Source organism: Hemiscyllium ocellatum, chromosome 18 (assembly GCF_020745735.1).
Source record: "Hemiscyllium ocellatum isolate sHemOce1 chromosome 18, sHemOce1.pat.X.cur, whole genome shotgun sequence".
NCBI lineage: Eukaryota > Metazoa > Chordata > Chondrichthyes > Orectolobiformes > Hemiscylliidae > Hemiscyllium > Hemiscyllium ocellatum.
Window position 1 is genome coordinate 15,075,623 of NC_083418.1, and position 21,521 is coordinate 15,097,143.

The following is a 21,521-nucleotide window of genomic DNA, read 5'->3' on the forward strand; positions in this document are numbered from 1 at the left end:
GTAGTGTTAGATGAAGGGGTAAATGTAGGGGAATGGGTCTGGGTGGGTTGCTCTTCGGAGGGTCGGTGTGGACTTGTTGGGTCAAAAGGCCTGTTTCCACACTGTAATCTAAGTCTAAGTCAAGCAAGTCTCAAAGCGGCTACAGGACAGTTTGGAATGGGACGATGAACAGCCTGTAGTCATGAAATACATTGGCTTAACGAAAAGGGATGAAGTCCTAAAAGGAGAACATAGGGAGTTAAGAATAAGTTGAAAAGTAGGACCTCAAAGTTAGTGATCTCAGGGTTATTACTAGTGTTACAAGCTTAATCAGAGTAGAAGTAGCAGAACATATCAGATGAACACATGGCTGAAGAAATGGTGTGACAGGGAGGGTTCCAGATTCATGGCATTTTGGAACTAGTTCTGGGGGAGGTGGAACAAATACATACTGGACAGGGCCGATATGCTAAGGACAGTATTTGCCGGTGACTGGGGAGGCTTCAAATGAAAACGGCAAGGTGATGGAAATCTATGCATGGAGTCAGAGAAAAGAAAATCAAGGACAAGGCCAAAAGACAGAAAGGGTAATAAGAAATGTGACTGGCATACAAATCAAGGACCAGGATTAAACAGGGACACAGTGAAAAATAATGGAAATGAGTCAAATAATGTTAAAAAGATAAGCCTTAAGGCTTTGTAACTTTATATATAGAGCATTTATAATAAAGTGGATGAATTAATCATGCAAATAGATGAAAACAGGTTTGATATAGTCGGGATTACAGAGACATGACGCTAGGGTGACCAGGGAGAGGAACTTAATATCCAATATTTGGGAAGGATAGACAAAATACAAAAGGTGGTGGAGTCGTACAGCTGATTAAAGAGGAATTCAGTGCAATGATGATGTGGAATCTTTATGGGTTGAGCTGAGGAACACTAAGGGGCAAAAAACACCAGTGAGGGTTGTACATAAACCTCAAAATTGTAGGCGAGATTTTGGGAATGGTAATAAACAGGACATTAGAGATACATGAAGTAAACAAGCTAAGACAGATAAATCTAACTGCATTTATTTCAATGCAAAAGGTTTAACAGGTAAGGCAGGCAAACTCAGGGCTTGGTTGGGTACATGGGACTGGGATATCACAGCTTTTACAGAAACATGGCTCAGGGAAGGGTAGAACTGGCAGCTTAATGTTCCAGGGTATAGATTTATAACAAGTACAGAAGAGGGAGCAAAACAGGAGTGGGAGTGAACCTTTGGTTTGATAACGTTATGGATGTACTTAGGTAAAATATTCGTGAGAGTATGTCAAGGGATGTTATGTGGGTAGAAATGAGAAATGATTACCTTATTGGGATTGTACTACAGTCCGTCCAGTAGTCAGCAGTAAATTGAGATGCAAACTCATAAGGAGATCTCAGGGTTGTAATGGTGGGGAATTTTAACTTTCCATCATTGACTCGGACTGTCATAGTGTTAAGGGCTAGGATGGAGAGGCATTTATTAAGTCTGTACAAGAAAATTATTAAACTTTTTATTCAGTATGTGGATGAACCTACTAGAGAAGGAGAAAAACTTGAACTTCCCTTGGGAAATAAGGAAGAGCATGTCACTTAGGTGTCATTGGGGGACCACTTTGGGGTCAATGATCATAATTCTGTTAGTTTTAAAACAGTTATGAAAAAGAATAGACCTGATCTAAAAGAAAAGTAAGACCAATTTTGATGGTATTAGGAGAGGTTATTCACAGGTTGGAAAGTTGGAGGCCTTCAAAAATGAGATAACAAGAGTCCAAAGGCAGCATGTTCCTATTACTGTGAAGGGCAAGTCTAATAGGTGGAGGGATTAATGGATGACGAGAGAAATTGAGGCCTTGATCAAGAAAAAGGAGATGTATAGCAGAGATAGATGGCTGGGATCAAGTGAATCCCTCAAGAAGTATAAGGGCAGTAAGAGCATTCGCAAGAGGAAAATTGGTGGGGGGGGGGGCGGGGGTAAATGGTCATAAAGGAGATACGCGATAGCTTTGGAAGGTAAGGTTAAGGAGAATCCAAAGACATTCCACAAATACATTAAGGATAAACGAGTAATTAGGGAGAGACAGGACCCCATAAAGATCATCAAGGCCATCTTCGTATGGAACCATAGGAGATAAGTGAAATGCTGAACGAGAACTGTGCCATGATATGAAGCTAGAGAACTTGGAGAAATAAACAGTGATATCTTGAAAAGTATCCATATTACAGAAGTAGTAGTGCTGGTGGTCTTAAAGTACATATAAGTGGATAAATCCCTATGATTTGATCAGGTGCATCAGGGAAGCCAGGGGAGTGATTGTTGGTTCCCTTGCTGAGTTACATTTAATCATAATAGCCACAAGTGAAGTGCTGGAAGATTGACAGTGGCTAATGTGTGCCATTATTTAAGAACAGTGGTAAGGAAGAGAAACAGAACTATAGACCGGTGAGCCTGATGTCAGTGGTGTCAAAGTTATTGGACAGGATTCTGAAGGACAAGATTTACATGCATTTGGAAAGGCAAGGACTGATTAGCCGTACCAACCAGTACCCTTCCACTGACACCCTCCTTCGACTGCCTGAACTAGTCCTCACCCTGAACAACTTCTCTTTCCAATCCTCCCATTTCCTCCAAACTAAAGGAGTTGCCATGGGCACCCGCATGGGCCCCAGCTATGCCTGTCTCTTCGTAGGATATGTGGAACAGTCCATCTTCCGCAACTACACTGGCATCACCCCCCACCTTTTCGTCCGCTACAGCGATGACTGTATCGGCGCTGCCTCGTGCTCCCACGAGGAGGTTGAACAGTTCATCCACTTTATCAACACTTTCCGCCCCGACCTCAAATTCACCTGGACCGTCTCGGACTCCTCCCTCCCCTTCCCAGACCTTTCCATTTCTATCTCGGGCAACCGAATCAACACAGACATCTACTATAAACCGACTGACTCCCACAGCTACCTAGACTACACCTCCTCCCACCCTGCCCCCTGTAAAAACGCCATCCCATATTCCCAATTCCTTCGTCTCCGCCACATCTGCTCCCAGGAGGACCAGTTCCAATGCCGTACAGCCCAGATGGCCTCCTTCTTCAAGGACCGCAGATTCCCCCCAGACGTGATCGACGATGCCCTCCAACGCATCTCCTCCAATTCCCGCTCCTTCGCCCTTGAGCCCCGCCCCTCCGTCACCAGGATAGAACCCCACTGGTTCTCACCTACCACCCCACCAACCTCTGTATACAGCGTATCATCCGCCACCTCCAAACGGACCCCACCACCAGGGATATATTTCCCTCCCCTCCCCTATCAGCATTCCGAAAAGACCACTCCCTCCGTGACTCCCTCGTCAGGTCCACACCCTCCACCAACCCAACCTCCACTCCCGGCACCTTCCCCTGCAACCGCTAGAAATGCGAAACTTGCGCCCACACCTCCTCCCTTACTTCTCTCCAAGGCCCCAAGGGATCCTTCCATATCCGCCACAAATTCACCTGCACCTCCACACACATCATCTATTGCATCCGCTGCACCCGATGTGGCCTCCTCTATATTGGGGAGACAGGCCGCCTACTTGCGGAACACTTCAGAGAACACCTCTGGGACGCCCGGACCAACCAACCCAACCACCCCATGGCTCAACACTTTAACTTCCCCACCCACTCCACCAAGGACATGCAGGTCCTTGGGCTCCTCCATCGCCAGAACATAACAACATGACGGTTGGAGGAAGAGCGCCTCATCTTCCGCCAGGGAACCACAAGGGATGAACTCAGATTTCTCCAGTTTCCTCATTAGGTTCATAGTTCCTTGAAGTTGGAGTCACAGGTTGACAGGGTAGTGAAGGCAGCATTTGGTACACTTGCCTTTATTGGTCAGTGCATTGAGTATAGCAGTTGGGATAGCATGTTGCAGCAGGACATTAGTTTGGAACATGGGTAGTTCTTACGTAATGTGATAGTTGCGTTCTTGTGCAACACCACATTACAGAAAAATTGTGCTTTAGGACAGCATTTAAAGCACTGGCAAAGTAATTGCATTACAGCCCAACAAATGTTTTAAATGTTTGTGCTTTAGAAACAGTGTCCCCAATTTGTCAATCGCATTACAGTAAACCAGTGTTAATGAACCACACGTTATAGCAATGACATATACTGCGTTAACTTCTGGTCCCCCTGCCACAGGAAAGATACTGTTAAACTTGAAAGGATGCAGAATAGATTTATAAGGATGCTGCTGGGATTGGAGGGATTGAGTATGCAAGGAGAGGCTGAATGGGCTGGGGCTTTTTTTCCCGGAGCATCAGAGGCTGAGGGGTGACCTTATAGAGGTTCATAGAATCATGAGGGGCATGGACAGATTGAGTAGACAAGATCCTTTTCTCCAGGTAAGGGAGTCCAAAACTAGTTTAGGGTGAGAGAGGAAAAAGACTTAAAAGGGACCAAAGGAGCAACTTTTTCACACAGAGGGTGGTGCATGTATTGAATGAGTTGCCAGAGGAAGTACAGGAGGCTGATAACTTTTAAATGTTGTAATTGTATCCGGATGAATACATGAATAAGGAGGATTTGGTGGGATACGGACCAAATTCTGGCAAATGGGACTGAATTTTGGATAACTGGTAAGTATGGACAAGTTGGACTAAAGGGTCTGGTTACATGCTGTACAACTCCAATATTCTGTCTGTAGTTATGGATGACTTTAATCCGCACACAAGTTGGGCAAATCAAATTAGTAACAATACTGGCAAGGAGGAATTCTTGGAATGTACATGGGATGGCCTTCTGGATACTTACAATGAGGAACCAACAAGACAACTGGCCATTGTAGGCTAGGTATTGTGTAATCAGAAAAGAATGCTTTGCAATTTGGTTGTGTGAGGCCCCTTGGGAATGAGTGATCATAATATGATGAATTTCTCATCAAGACGGAGAGCGACACAGTTGATTCTGAGACGAAGGTCTTAAATTTGAAGAGAGGAGTTTACGATGGTATGAGGTATAGGTTAGCTATGGTACATTTAAAAGGGATGACAGTGGAAAGGCAATGACAAATATTCAAAGAGCACATGGGTGAACTACAATGATTGGGAGAAAGTGAGGACTGCAGATGCTGGAGTTCAGATCAAGAGTGTGTGGTGATGGAAAAGCACAGCAAGTCATGCAGCATCTGAGGAACAGGAGAATCAACGTTTCAGGCAGGAGCCCTTCATCAGGAATGAAACTGGGAGCCTCAGGGGTGGAGAAATAAATGGAAGGGGGATGGGGCTAGGGAGAAGGTAGCTAAAGTGCAACTGGTGGATGGAAGTGGGGATGAAGGTGATAGGTTGGAGAGGAGGGTGGAGCGGATAGGTGGGAAGGAGGATTGACAGCTGGGACAGATCATGGGGACGGTGCTGAGCTGGAAGGTTGGAACTGGCGTAAGATGGGGGGGGGGAGGGGAAATAAGGAGACTGGTGAAGTCCACATTGATGCCTTGGGGTTGAAGGTCCCGAGGCAGAAGATGAGCCGTTCTTACTCCTGGCATCGGGTGGTGAGGGATCAGCGATGGAGGAGGCAGATTGGGAGGGGGAGTTGAAATGTTCAGCCACGGGGCGGTGGGGTTGATTGGTGCAGGTGTCCCGGAGATGTTCCCTGAAGCGCTCTGCGAGAAGGCATCCAGTCTCCCCAACATAAAGGAGGCTGCATCAGGAGCAATGGATACAATAAATGGCATGGTGGAAGTGCAGGTGAAACTCTGTGGAAGAGTCCTTTGGGGCTTTGGGTGGAGATGAGGGATGAGGTGTCGGCGCAGGCTTTGCAATTCCTGCAGTGACGAGGAGGGTGCCAGGACGGGAGGGTGGGTTGTAGGGGGGCATGGACATGACCAGGGCCAGGTAGTCGCGGAGGTAACGGTCTTTGAGGAAAGTGGATAGGGGTGGGGTGGGACACATATCTCTGGTGGTGGGGTCTATGTGTAGGTGGCGGAAATGCCAGTGGATGATGCAGTTTATGCGGAGGTTGGTGGGGTGAGGTTCTGTCCTTGTTGCAATTGGAGGTGTGGGGTTCGTGGATGGAGGTGTGGGGCGTGGACGAGATGCATTGGATGGCATCTTCAACCATATGGGAGGGGAAATTTCAGTCTTTAAAGAAGGAGGCCATCTAGTGTGTTCTGTGGTGGAACTGGTCTTTCTGGGAACAGATGCAACGGAAGCGGGGGGATTGGGAATACGGGATAACATTTTTGCAGGAGGTAGGGTGGGAGGAGGTGTAATCCAGGTAGCTGTGGGAATCGGCGGGTTTGTAAAGAATTTCAAAGATAGTTTTGCACGAGCTACCTTCCATATAGCAACTGTTGCAGAGGCAATAAAATCTTGGTAGATGACCACTAATGCAATCGCTATATGGAAGGTAGCTCATGCAACACTATATTGGAGAAGGCAGGCAGAGAGAAAACTAGGAAATTATACAATGTCGTAATTGTAACAAAGTCAGCTAAGATGACCCTCCTTAATTGGACCAGGTTAACAGCCCCAAGAGAGCCCGTGCTGCAGATATAAACAGGAGTGTCAGAGGTTCTGTTCTCTAAGGAAGCCAGGCTAGTGTTAACTACTATGCATGTGTAAATAAAGGAAAATGTGTGAACGGGATACCAACCTTTCTGGAGTTATTTCATAGACTAGTCAGCCTGGCATCAATAGTGGGGAAATGCTAGTGTTGATTATAAAAGAATTAATAGCTGTACATTTGGAAAACAGTGGTAGGGCTGTCTAGAATCAGCATGGATTTATGAAAGGGAAATCAAGCTTGGGAAATCTACTGGAAAACTTTGATGATGTAACCATTAGAGTTGATGAGGAGAAGCCAGTGGTTTATTTGAACTTGCAGAAGGCTTTCAAGAAAGTCCTATTTAAGAGATTAGCATGTAAAACTGAAGCGTATGGAACTGGAAGTAATGTATCGAGTCTGGTTCGCAGACACGAAACAAAGAAAGAATAAATGGGTCTTTTTCCAAATAGCAAGCCATTCCTAGTGGGCTATGACAGAGATCAGTGCTAGGATCCCAGATATTCACAACATGAATTAATTGTTTAGATGACAGAACGAAATGTAACATCTCCAAATTTGCAAATGACAGCTGGATGGGAGGGTGAGTTGTGAAGAAGATGTCGAGATGTTTCAGTGCAATTTGGACAAATGCTTGGCAAATGCAGTACAATATGGATAAATGTGAAGTTATCCACTTTGGTGGTAAAAACAGGAAGGCAGATTATTATCTGAAAGGCTATAAATTGAGACAGTTTCTTTATACACAGTCTCCGAAGGTAAACGTGCAAATGCTGCAGGTGGCAAAAGGGGCAAATGGTACATTGGTCTTTATAGTGAAAGGATTCAAGTATAGAATGTCTTTCTGCAATTATTCAGAGCCTTGGGAGAAGACCACACCTGGAACAATGTATGCTGTTTTGGACTCCTTATTTGAGGAAAAATGTACTTGCAAGAGAGGGAGCACAGTACAGATTGAATCGATGAAAATTATTTTTTCTGGAGTTAGGAAGAATTACAGGGTGAACCATTTAAGACCAAGATGAGGAGAAATTTCTTCAGCCAGTGAATGGTCAGCCTGTGGAACTTATCATCACAGAAAGCAGTTGAGGCCAAAATATTGCATGATTTCAAGAAGGAATTGGATGTAAAGGGATCAAAGGAAGAGTGCGAAAAGTATGAAGAGGCTGAGTTGGATGATCAGCCATGATCATAATGAATAGCGGAGCAGACTCGAAGGACCGAATCATGTACTCCTGCTCCTATTTTCTATGTATCTATGTTAATCATCCACAAGTCAAAGGCTCCTTTACCAGCTATTCCCACTGCCCCATACTATCAAGATCCACGATGATCCACTTGGACAATGTAGAACAATAGCTATACCTTGACAGTGTGCACTCAGTGAAGGTACACTTTAATAATGAAATCAATCATTGCAACTCCAATACACTAGTGCAGCCAATGGCTTCATGAGAAATAGAGTGCTTGATCAGAAAGATCTCAAACCCAACACCAAGCTTATGGTCTACAGGGCAGCAGTGTTACCAGTCCTCCTGTATGCATTAGAGATAGGTATCTTCCACTGAGTTAACTCATTTACTCAGTGTGGAAACAGGCCCTTCAGCCCAACAAGTCCACACTGACCCACTGAAGCGCAACCCACCCAGACCTATTCCCCTACATTTGCCCCTTCATCTAACACTATGGGCAACATATCATGATCAAACCACCTAACCTGCACATTTTTGGACTGTGGGAGGAAACTGGAGCACCGGAGGGTGCTCACGCAGACACAGGGAGAATGTGCAAACTCCACACAGTCAGTCACCTGAGACAGGAATTGAACCTGGGTCTCTGGTGCTGTGAAGCAGCAGTGCTAACCACTGTGCCGCCCATGCGAACATTTCAAACTACTTCAGAAAAATAACCAGTGATGCCTCCATAAGATCCTGCAAATCCAATGGCAGGAAAGGCACTCTAGTATCAGTGTTTTCTCAGGTCATATATTTCTAACACAAAGGCACTAGTTATGATCAACTGGTTGCGGTTTCCACATGTCAACACAACTTTCGAAACTAGGTCTCTATTCTGAGCTTTGTCATGGCAATGGTTATCAAGACAGCAAATGAAATATTTCAGAAACTTCCTCAAAGCTTACCGGAAAAAATATCCCTCTCTGCAGTAATTGCCGACAGTTCAAAGAACTTCAGCTCAGGGTTAATGATGTGGAGTCCAAACTTCAGACACTGAAACGCACTGGGGAGGCAGAAAGTTGCTCAATGCTTTATTCCAAAAGGCAATCACGTTTGCTCGTAGCCAGAGGTGTGAGGTATGATTATGAGTAAGGTCGATGTAGAGATCCAGAAGATAGCTTTGCAAGAGCCTTAACCTTTGCATTTGTCAAATACATTTGAGGATGAGACGTATGGATAAAAACAGTGACTGCAGGGATGACGGGTAAACTGATCACACTACTATATTGTATGCAGCAATTCAAGTGAGGGGAGTAAGAGTTATGTTCTAATAGTAAGGAGCAGTATGGATATGGAGACAAGATTCAGGTAACCTCCTCAGGACTGCAGAGGGACGGGCTGCAGGAGAGGAAGGATCCAGTTGCAGGAATACAAATGATGAGACAGGCAGTCCACAGGTTTCAAATAGGTTCCGTTTTGGAGTCCATTCGCAAGTTGATTAGTACACAAGTTGGAACACAATGCAGAACAATATAAAGGAGCTGTTCGTAAGTACAGGAAATGCTTCAATGTTGGATCTTTAAAACTCTTATGAGATCATGTATGAGCATTCATGAGTTGGACATACATATACTGGGGACACTGTAGGTAAGACTAAGAAAGATGTTATATTAAGGGAGTATGAGCAACAAGTAAATTAAACAGTAGAGCAATGAAGATGATAACCTTTTGGCATGAGCAAACAAGCCAACCTATTAGCAGAGATGATCTACAGCTATCTAATCAGTGACTGATCTAACAACTTTTGTTGCACAAATTTTGCCTTAATACTTCAAGGAGGACACTAACATTTGTTCAACAGTCCTACCACTGAATCTGGAGAATGCAGCAGCGGCATTGATAAAATTCCTTGAGTGCTTTCGTGTTCCTGGCACAAAGTCCAAGACTCAGTGCTGATAGCAATTCTTCTGTATACCGGACTGTTGGTGACTTGTAGAGATTTTTTTTTCAACTTTGTTATCAAATACTTGCAGGGATATTTTGTGGAAGATTGAACTAATACAACCAATCTAGCATTGGATTCCCTTATCGTTGATGGATCTTTGAGAGAGGTGGATTGACAAGATACAAGAGTTGCACAGCAATTTGAAGAGATTCTCCATTAACACATAATAAGTTGAACATTTCACTGACCAGCTGTGGGCTATACAAGTTTCTTATATAAACAATTGATGAAACCCAAAAATGGCTTGCAATTTTGGTGCAGCATGGGCTACAGCAATGCAGTCATCCACAAAACAATATTCAAAACATACAGGAGTGCTAGGAAACTGTGCCAACAAAGATCCCAGAATTTCTGACAAAAATTCATGCAGAGTAATCAAAGAGAAACTGGCCCCATTAACAGAATGCTCATTCAATCACATACTGGCTTCTTCCACTGCTTGTTAGTCAAAGGCTCAACAGTGGGAGAAGAAAAAAGTGAGATTGGGCAATCAATAGACATTTAGCAAAGACAGTGAGGAAGTCACTGGGAAATAAACCCGGGGAGAGGCAGTGATTGAGGGTACCTTTAGTCAAGCTCTTGATCAGGGGCTATCTTTAATCAAAAGCAGGATACAGGGCTGTCTTTTATTGACAATGTAATCAGGAGCCTAAAGTTCTGATGAAGGCTCACTGAACTGGAAATGCAAACTCTGCTTTTTTCGCTCTACAGATGTTGCTTGCGAAGTTTTTTTTCAGTACTTGCAGTACTACTGCAAGATGGCTCTGAGAAGGGAAGAAGACCGCATCAGAGTTATGGGCAAGAAGGAGTCTACAAGGATGTTGTGGAGAGGAGTTGTAAGAGGATTATTGGGATTTGGAGAAAGAGGTTGCAAGCGGTGGGTGGGAGGGGGAGAGAAAGAGAGAATAGTTTTTAATCTGTCAACAAACCAATACTTGGCCAATTGGAATCCAAGAAAACTTTAAATCTCTCAGGTGTTGAATTCCTTACAAATGAATGAACAATGTCTTGTTTAATGCAGCCTAAGTTCAGGAGCACAGACAGCTGGAAAGAATGTGATGGATCCTATTCTAATGAAATCTTAGTTAACAGCTCTAGTTAAATTTGAAATTGAGACTTCACATGCAGTAATAAGGGTAGTAATTGTCTAATTAAAATGTTCCAATTTTGCACAAATTTAATGGAAATGCATTAGCTGTCACCTCACCATCTGTGGTAGATGTATTTAGGGTGATGACTTGTTTATGAGGAAAAATGTTGATTATTCTACAAAAATATCTTTTGTTGTTAACTTATGCCTGCTGTCTTGTACCAATTTAAATATTGCTGAATCTGAGAAATTAATGCTTTTTCCCCGTGTTGCAATCTGAAATATTAAAGGAGAGGTAGAACATAGAACAGTACAGCGCAGTACAGGCCCTTCAGTTCTTGCTGTGCTGACTAGAGAAACCAATCAAAAGCCCATCTATCCTACACTATTCCATTAACATCCATATGTTTATCAAATGACCATTTAAGTACCCTTAAAGTTGGCAAGTCTAAAGTTGGCCTTCCATGCCCTTACTTTTCCCTGAGTAAAGAGCCTACCTTTGCCATCTGTCCTATATCTATCACCCCTCAATTTAAAACCACGTCCTCTTGTGTTAGCCAGCACCATCCAAGGAAAAAGGCTCTCACTGTGCATCATATCTAATCCTCTGATCATCTTATATGTCTCTATTAAGTCACCTCTGAACCTTCTCTCTTACAAAAACAGTCTCAAGACCCTCAGCCTTTCCTCATAAGACCTTCCCTCCATACCAGGCAACATCCTGATAAATCTCTGCACCACTTCCAAAGTTTCCACATCCTTCCATAATGCAGCAACCTGAGCTGTCCGCAAAACTCCAAGTGTGGCCGCACCAGGGTTTTGTACAGCTGCAACATGACCTCATGGCTCTGGAACTCAATCCCTCCAGCAATAAAAGCTAATATACCATATGCCTTCTTAATAACCTTATCAACCTGGACAGCAATTTTCAGGGATCCATGCACATGGACACCGAGATCTCTCTGCTCATCCACACTACTAAGAATCTTACCATTAGCCCAGTATCCTCTATTCCTGTTACTCCTTCCAAAGTGAATCACCTCACATTTTCCCGCATTAAGCTTCATTTGCCACCTCTCAGCCCAGCTCCGCAACATCCTTCCGCACTGTCCACAACTCCACTGACTTTTGGGTCATCCGGAAATTTACTAACCCATCCTTCTACGCTCTCATCCAGGTCATTTACAAAAATGACAAACAGCAGTGGCCCCAAAACAGACCCCTATGGTACACCACTAGTAACTGAACTCCAGGATGAACGTTTCCCATCAACCACCACCTTCTGTCTTCTTTCAGCTAGCCAATTTCTGATGCAAACTGATAAAGCACCATCAATCCCATGCTTCTGCTATAGCCTATTGTGGGGAACCTTATCAAATGCTTTCCATATAAAGTTACAAATCACACAACACCAGGTTATAGTCCAACAGGTTTAATGGGAAGCACTAGCTTTCAGAGCGCCGCTCCTTCATCAGGTGGCAAAGGAGCATTTCCAATTAAACCTGCTTTCCATATATACCACATCAACCACCTGTTTGGTCACTTTACTCTCATCCACCTGTTTGGTCACTTTCTCAAAGAACTCAATAATGTTTGTGAGGCACGACTTATCCTTCACAAAACTGTGCTGACTATTCCTAAACACATTATTCCTTTTGGATGATTATAAATCCTCTCTCTTATCATCCTTTCCAACACTTTACCCACTGAAGTAAGGCTCACTGGTCTATAATTACCAGGGCTATCTCTACAACCCTTCTTGAATAAGGGGACATTTGCTGTCCTCCAGTCTTCTGGCACTATTCCTGTAGACAATAATGACATAAAGATCAAAGCCAAAGGCTCTGCAATATCCTCCCTAGCATCACATAGAATCCTAGGATAAATCCCATCCTGCCCATGAGATTTATCTGTTTTCATACTTTCCAAAATTGCCAACACCTCCTCCTTATGAACCTCAATCCCATCTAATCTAATATCCTGTACCTCAGTATTCTCCTCAACAACACTGTCTTTTTCCTGTGTAAATACTGATGCAAAATATTCATTTAGCACCTCCCCTGTCTCCTCAGACTCCATGCACAACTTCCCACTACTGTCCTTGACTGGTTTAAGGATATTGATGAATTCTTCTAGTCTTGTTTCTGCGGGAGTCCAATTATCTCATTTATCAATACAAATAAGGAAGATACTGTTACTATGTGACTGCATTGCCTAATAAGTCAGTTAGTGAGAATGAAAAAGTAGCTCCTAATAACCAAAAGCAGATGAACAAAGAAGAATCAGTTCAGTCGTCTTACCCAGAAGCATAAGAATTTGGTATATCCATTTCGGAAACAAAATACATGCCCGAAACGTCGAATTTCCTGTTCCTTGGATGCTGCCTAACCTGCTGTGCTTTAACCAGCAACACATTTTCAGCTGTGATCTCCAGCACCTGCAGACCTCATTTTTTACCCCAATACATTGGGAAACCTCACCTGAGGACTGGTAACAGCAGGTTGTAAGTTCATTCGATGAGCTGGTAGGTTTGTCCTCAGATGCTTTGTCACTATGCTAGGTAACATCATCAGTGAGCCCCCGTTGAAGAGCTGGTGGCCTGTCCAGCTTTGTATTTGTGTGTCTTGGTCTCTGAAAGTGGATGATATTATTTCCTATAAGGTTGATAAATAGGGTCCAAATTGACTTGTTTAGTGATGGAGTTCCAGTTTGAATGCCAGGCCTCTGGGAATTCCAGTGGATGTCTCTGTTTAGCCTGTCCGAGGATGGATGTGTTGTCCCAGTCAAAGTGGTGTTCTTCTTCGTCTGTGTATAGGGATACTAGTGATAGCTAGTCATGTCTTTTTGGGATTAGTTGGTGTTCGTGTATCCTGGTGGCTAGTTTCCTTCTTGACCGTCCAATGTAGTGTTTGTTGCAGTCCTTGCAGGGACAACACATCCATCCTAGGACAGGCTAAACAGAAATATGCACAGGAATTCCTAAAAGTCTGGCATTAAAACTGGAACTCCATCATTATTTGGACCCCATTTACCAACCTCTAATATCACCCACCTTAAGAGACTAAGTCACATAAATAGAAAGCGGACAGAACACCAGCACTTCAACGAAGGCTCACTGATTATTTTACCTAGCGTGGTGACATAACATCTGAGAACAAACATACCAGCTCAGCGAGCAAACTTACAACCTGAGCTACAAATCTTCACAAAAATCACACTGGTCAAATTTGTTGTTATATCCACATTATATACTAGAAAATCAAATAAGTGCTAAATCTACTCTTATTCACAACACTTAATTTTAGTCAAGTTGTAAGATTAATAATAATAAGCAACATTAAACTTACTATAATTTGATCTAAAAATATAGGGTACATAAATATTCATATTTGAGGAAGGCCATAAACAGCTATCGTGGCCACTGAAACAACTTGACCCAGGGTGTTCACGGTAATCTCCACCGATAATGTTCTCTGAGGCACTGGTATTTACTATAAAGAAAGAAAATAAAAGAGGTTCAAGTGAAAGTTGTGTGTGAAATCACTGTTGCATTTTTTTGTATTTGCACACTGCAGTGCTTACATTTAATTATCCTTATTACATAAGACATTTTGTTAAAAACTTGAAATGAATTCAGAATTATTTCACTTCCTGTCCATACCCACCCTTATATGTTTCACTCAGTGAACCCCTGTGATTACAAGCCTAGCCTGTCCAATCTTTTAAGGCAACTCACACATTCCAGGTATTAACTTAGTCAACCTTTGAGAAATTGCATCCGACACATTTACCTCCTTCTTTCAATATGGCACTATTACCATGCGACTCTTTGCGAGCTCACTTCAGCAGATCTAATTCTAACATTTCTTATAACTGTTCTATACTTCTAAACTTAAATTCTAAATCTGTAAAAATTATTGATAATATTCCCGCAGCGACCTGACCGCAACTATGACTTGGAACAATAAGTACTTGACCGGCAGCAACACGACTTTGAGGATGCCCAGCCCAACTAGAACTCACTCACATACAGAAAACGACTCACTTCATCAGCACCTGGTACTGTCCAAAAACGAAAATTCCACTGCCAAGACCTGTTAGCAAAGAGACCAGACCAGCCCAGACCTGATCTGATCTTCAATCTCGTAGCATCCTACCCCTGGAGTAGTCCAGCCCAACTGGACCTGACACACTTACCTGCTGCAACAGAAGACTCGCTCCATCAACTCCCACGAATGACCAGAAGTAGGAACCCTACAGGAGTAGGGCAAATGTTCTGGCCTGAAGGTGAGGTTGAAACAATATAGCTTCAACACCCACTGCCCCTGCATGCTCCTAGGCTATCGAAAACAAAATGGGTAAACTCAGATCTAGAGTTTAGATTAGAGTGGTGCTGAAAAAGCACAGCAGGTCAGGCAGCATCCGAGGAGCAGGAAAATCGACATTTCGGGCATAGAGGCAGGGTGCCTGCAGGGTGGAGAAATAAACGAGAGGGGGGGTTGGGGTGGGGAGAAAGTAGCAAAGAGTACAATGGGTGAATGGGGGTGGGGATGAAGGTGATAGGTCAGAGAGGAGGGTGGAGTGGATAGGTGGAATAACTGAGAGACTGTTGTGTGCTGTGTTTCACAGAGACTTGGCTCACACCTGCCACTCCTGACTGCATCCTACAAGCTGGCGGGTTCTCCATACACCACATGGACCACATGACATCCTCAGGTAAGAGAAAGGTGGTGGGGTATGCTTCCTGATCAACACTTCCTCGTGCTCGGACGTAGTGATCCAGGCAAGCCATTGCTTCACAGACACAGATCGTTATGCACCTGGACAGTATGTTTTCAGCTGTGCATCTGTAGGAGTTGGTGAGGGTCCTTATGATCATGAAAACTTTCCTGAGCTGTCTGAGGAAGAAGTGGTGTTGACCATTGCATCTACATGGGAAGACTAGAACAGGTCGGTTATCATCATTCCAAGGAACTTGATGCTCTCTACCCTTTCAATCTCAGTCCTGTTGATGTAGATTTCAGCAAAATACTGTCCGTAATATCTACCATGTGAATACACCTCCACCATCCTGACAGCTGTACACATACTTCCCCACATCCATATGGGGTGTACAGCAGACAGGATTTACACCATCACAAACACTCTAGAGCCAAAATTCTCCAAGGCTTTATTCATTTTGGCTGGTGACTTCAATCAAGCCAACCTCAAGAAGGTGCTGCCCCACCAGAGAACTGAACATCTTGGACCACTGCTACACAGCCATCAAATATGTCTCTTTCTCCATCCTCGGCCCACACTTCAGAAAATCAGATTACAGCACTGTGTTCAGCTTCTGTTTGTAAGTTGGGAAGAGGAAGCTCTACCTACATTCCTGCAGTGATTCTCAGAAACCTTCAGCTTCTGGCAGTACTCTCTTTCTCCTGGAATGTGGCGGACTAACTTTGTCTGAAAGTCTTCAGGGACATCTTAAAAATCCTTTCATGCTTATACTCCAACTATGCAGTATTGTAAAACAGATGGTCCTTGTAGCCATCTTACATTCTGAACATTTTGTGGGGAGACAGTGGTGCAATAACATAGTAGACTATTCAACCAGAGAACCAGGCTAATTCTCAGGAGTTCAAATCCCACCATAGTGATTATTAACAAATCTGGAACATATAATTTCTGATGATCAAAACACCCGGGGGGGGGGGGTTTGCAGTCTTCAGAAGTTTTAATACCACCTTCAATTTACTAACAGACTCTTCAGTCCAACTAGTCTATGCTGACCATGTCCCCAAACTAAACTAGTCTAATTTGCCTTTGTTTGGTTCATCTCCCTCCAAATCAATGTATGTACTTATCCAAATGTCTTTTTTTTAAAAAGATATTTTTAATGAAAATTTAACATTTTTATAAGTTTACAAAAATAAAAAAAATCCCAAGTATAAACACTGACATACAATTAAATCTTAAATAAATAACCAAAATTTAACAAAAGAAAAATACTGAGAGAAAAAAACAAAACTCAACTAACTACTAATCTAACCTACAACTAACCAGAGTGTATAATTAAGTCTCTTACATTATTCAAATGAGAGAGAAAAAAAACAACGGATAACACAGAAATTGGGTAGTGGGATACATGCTCGGAATATAACAAAACCCGTATTCGTGCGGGATTCCTCTCCCAAGGGGCCCCGGACCAGCCAGGCTCGCCATCTCAATTAAATAAAAGCCCTTGTTAGGATAGCCAAAATATCTGTATTTATATAATTCAAGAAGGGCTGCCATATTTTATGGAATAATGCAGTCTTTTGGTGCACCATATTTGTAAGTAAGTCAAGGGGAATACATTCCATAATTAGTCTGTGCCAATTTGAAAGTCTTGGTGGGGGGGGGCCCTCAGCCACCCAGTTTATCAAAATATTTTTCCTTGCACAGAAAGAGAGAATAGAAACTAATCTCTTCCCGTGCATATCCAGGGAGGGTAAGTTCAAAAAGCCCAAAAGGAGAGATATAGGATCCACGCTAATTTCTGTTCCTAAGATTTCTGTCAGAGCACTTGCTACTTTAGCCCAACATCTAGTGACAGGCATGGATCTTATGACAGGCCCATAGGCAATGTACAAGAGTGTCCACCTCTATTTTACATTTGGGACACATTGGAGATGCTCTGGTCTGGTGCTATATGGGCCCTATGAAGTATCTTCAGCCGAATAGCCTGAGTTCTGTTGCAGATGGTGATTCTTCTGGCCTTTTCCCAAATGTCATTCCACATTTCTATAGAGATTTCCAGTCCCAAATCCTGATCCCATGTTTTAAGCAGATTGTCCATATCTCCCGATACTTCATCATGTAGTAAATGATAAATAGTACTGACAGAAGATACCCCATTGGCTGTAGCACTCTACGTTCTCTATCTGATTTATAAAGACTATTTAATAACGTAGTCTTCTTTTGTATGTAATCTCGAATTTGGAAGTATCGAAAGAGGTCTCCATTAGGTAATCCGAATTTCTGACGCAACTGTTCAAAAGACATCAAGACCCCTTCTTTAAATAAATCCCCTAAACAAGAGACACTCCTGGATCTCCAGAGTTTGAAAGTGGCATCTATAAACCCCGGTTGAAATCCCCATGCTCCCACTATCGGAGCATGGGGGGATGTTTTATGTGGGTTGCCCTCATTTTGCCGCATTATATTCCAAGCTTTAATTGTGTTTAGTATTATAGGGTTTTTACAGTGATCCATAATGATTTTCCTCTCGTCTGAAAATAAACGGTTAATAAGTGGGCATTTTACTTGAGAAGCCTCGATGTCCAGCCAGATTGATTGCGGGTCAGACAAGACCCAATCAGCTATGTAACTTAATAGGGAACTTCACTGATATTTCCTAAAATCTGGGAAATCCAATCCTCCCCTTGCCTGTGGAAGCTGTAGCTTCTTCAGCTTAATGAGGGGCCATCTATGATTCCAGATAAAGGAACCAAACCAGCCACATAATTTACGTAGTGCCAGCCTCAGCAGCATCACCGGAAGCAGTCTCATAGGGTATAGGAGACGGGGCAGGACATTCATTTTAATTAGTGCTATTCTACCGAACCAGGAAATTGGGAGGTCTCCCCATCACTGGAGGTCCTGCCTTATCCTTTCCAGTAAATGCACAAAGTTAGCCTTGTATAACTGACCAAATACTGGGGTAATAAAAATGCCTAAATATAAGAAACCCTCCAGGGACCACCAAAAGGGAAAGTGGGATCCATCCAATAAGTGGGATATACTAGCAAGGCCACCCATTGGCATAGCCTCCGATTGAGAAATTAATTTTATAGCCTGAGAATGACTAAATGTATTGATAACTTGGATTAAGTGAGGCACGGACATCAGAGGATTACTGAGGAATAGGAGAACATTATCTGCATAGACGGTAATTTTATGTTTACCTGTACCAATCCTCAGGGCCGTTATATTAGGATCCTCCCGTATAGCTTCTGCTAGTAGCTCAATTATTAGCGTAAATAGCAATGGCGAGAGAGAGGACATCCCTGACGGCAGCCCCTATCCACACTGAAGCTATCCGAGCCTAATCCATTGATAATCACAACTGCTTTGGGATCATTATACATTGTTGAGACCCATTTGGTAAACACCTTTCCAACGCCAAACCTTTCCAATGTGTAAAACAAATATGACCATTCAACCCTATCAAATGCCTTTTCCATGTCTAATGAGATTATTACTCCTGGTATCTTTCCCTGATGGCAGGCTTGAATCACATTCAAAACCCTTCTAACATCATTGAATAAGCTACGGCCCTTAATAAACCCCGTCTGATCCTCCTTTATGATATGTGGCAATACCCTTTCTAGCCTCAATGCTAACGTTTTAAAGAGGATTTTAAAATCTACATTTAGCAAGGATAATGGTCTGTGTGACGCGCAATCTTCTGGGTCCTTTCCTTTTTTAAAGACAGGAGGGATATTTGCCTCATTCAGCGAAGGTGGGAGACAGCCCTGACTGTATGAGTAGTTATACATGTCCATAAGTGGACCAGCCAATATTCCTGTAAACTCTTTATAGAATTCAGCTTGAAAGCCATCTGGGCCAAGTGCCTTACTGCTCTGAAGTTGCCTGATTGCGTCAAGTATCTCTTGGATTGTTATGGGAACGTTCAGGACCGATGCCTGTTCCGGAGTTAGGTCTGGAAAGGTCAAATTGTTAAAAAATGATTGTATCCTCCTGGTCCTGTCTTCACAATCCTGCGAGTTATATAAATCAGAATAAAATTTTCTAAAGATTGCGTTAATCCTTTTATGATCATGAGTCAGAATACCCGTACTTTCCTTGATAGATGTGATAGTTTGAGGGGCCTTCTTTTTCTTTGCAAGAAATGCTAAGTATCTACCAGGTGTATTGCCAAATTCATATAACCTTTGTTTTGCAAATAATATTTCCCTCTTAGCCGTTTGGGTAAGCGTGGTGTTTAGAGCTGTCCTAAGGGCCGTAATCCTTTGTAATTTGATAATAGAAGATCTGTCAGCGTATGCTGTTTCAGCCGCTTTTAAGTGAGCTTCGAGAAGATGCTGTTGTTCTCCCTTTAATTTTTTCTGTGTCGCTGAGTATGAGATGATCAAACCTCGCGCGTAAGCTTTGATGGTTTCCCACATCATTAATGGGTTGCTAGCCGTACCTGAATTAATTTCTAAAAAAGTTTTAAATTCTTGAGAGAAGTATCTTACAAATTTACTATCTTTCATCATACGCCAATGCCAGGGGGATGTCTCACTGTTCCTCGCCTTGATTTCCATATATATAGCAGCGTGATCGGAAATTGCTATACTGCCTATTTTACAGGAGGATATAGAATTTTTAAAAATCGAGGGGGCAAAAAACATATCGATTCTGATGTGACATTTATGTAGATTGGAGTAAAAAGAAAAATCTCTGCCCTGTGGATGAAGACATCTCCATACATCTACTAATCCCAATTCTTTGTTCAGAGTCACCAATTATGTGGATCTGGGAGATACTCCTGCAGTACTCTTGGGAATCCTATCTATTTCCGGATCCATAATACAATTATAATCTCCCCCTATAATTGTATGACGAGCACTGAGAGCCATCAATTTTGAGAAGGCTTCTGTTATAAATTTAAAAGGATGTGCCGAGGGACAATACAAATTTAAAATCCCACATTCCTCTCCATTTATAAGGGCTTTAGTCAGAACATATCGTCCATATTCGTCTTTTATCTGATTTAGGATTTTGAAAGGGAAATTCTACCAAATAAGAACAACAACTTTCCTGCTTTTTGAGCTAAAAGAAGAAAAAAAGGCCTGATCAAATCCACCCTGTCGTAATTTCAAATGTTCTTTATCCAATAGGTGTGTCTCCTCTGGGAGAGCTATATCAACCCTTTCTTTCTTGAGGTTTGATAATATTTTCTTCCTTTTGACTGGCGAATTACTCCCCTTAACATTCCAGCTGCACCACTTAGCTGACTGATCAACCATAATCGTCCGGGCAAATCCGAGACCCCTCAGGAGGGGAAACCCTATCCAGAACATCCCGAGCATAGAGCATATAAAATTCACAAAAACAAAGGCTCTCTAACACACTCACAACAGTATAATAAAAAAACTAATTCTAAATAAAAAAAGTAAAACGTTATTTAAATGGAGATATTCCCCTTGTTCCCAGGGGGTATCACTTCCTTTCCAACGGTCCATTGTATCCTCTCCCAACCAGTGCCCCACCCTTGACCCAGGCACTCCTCAATAGGATGAAGAAAATTCAAATATACTACAGAGCTAGAGTTAACAGTGAGCACCCTATCCCCCACCCCCACCTGGATATATTTGGTAATGTTAATACCATGTATAAACATATATATAAGTATAAAATTACAACCGCAACAAGTAATAATTAAATATTATAATACAAAATAATAAGAGAAAACAACCCCGCTCCTAGAGACAGAGGTAAAATAGGATAAGGTAACCACCTCCCCCCCACCAACATTAACTAGACCTCCCCCCGGCCTACATGTATATGAGAGAGAATAAAAAAAGGGGAGGCGGAGAAAATAGTTAAGTAGAGAACAAATAAATAAATCCCTCTCCCCACCCCCCCCAAGATAATATTAAACAGTAAGGTAAAAAAAAGGGATTAATACATTAAAAAGGGAGGGGGGGATGTAAACCGGAGTGGGG

At 42.7% G+C, this 21,521-nt stretch overlaps 1 protein-coding gene across 2 annotated transcripts in view; it reads right to left on the reverse strand.

Annotated features, from left to right (window-relative positions):
- LOC132824139 (astacin-like metalloendopeptidase) overlaps nucleotides 1-21,521 on the reverse strand; it is a 216,405-nt gene that overhangs the window by 129,532 nt on the left and 65,352 nt on the right. The window contains exon 5 of one of the 2 annotated variants that reach the window (XM_060838391.1): nucleotides 14,169-14,312. The exons of the other annotated variant lie outside the window; for it this stretch is intronic. Within the exon in view, the coding sequence (XP_060694374.1) occupies nucleotides 14,169-14,312 (144 nt within the window). The remainder of the gene's footprint in view (nucleotides 1-14,168; nucleotides 14,313-21,521) is intronic. 2 annotated transcript variants of the gene reach the window in all.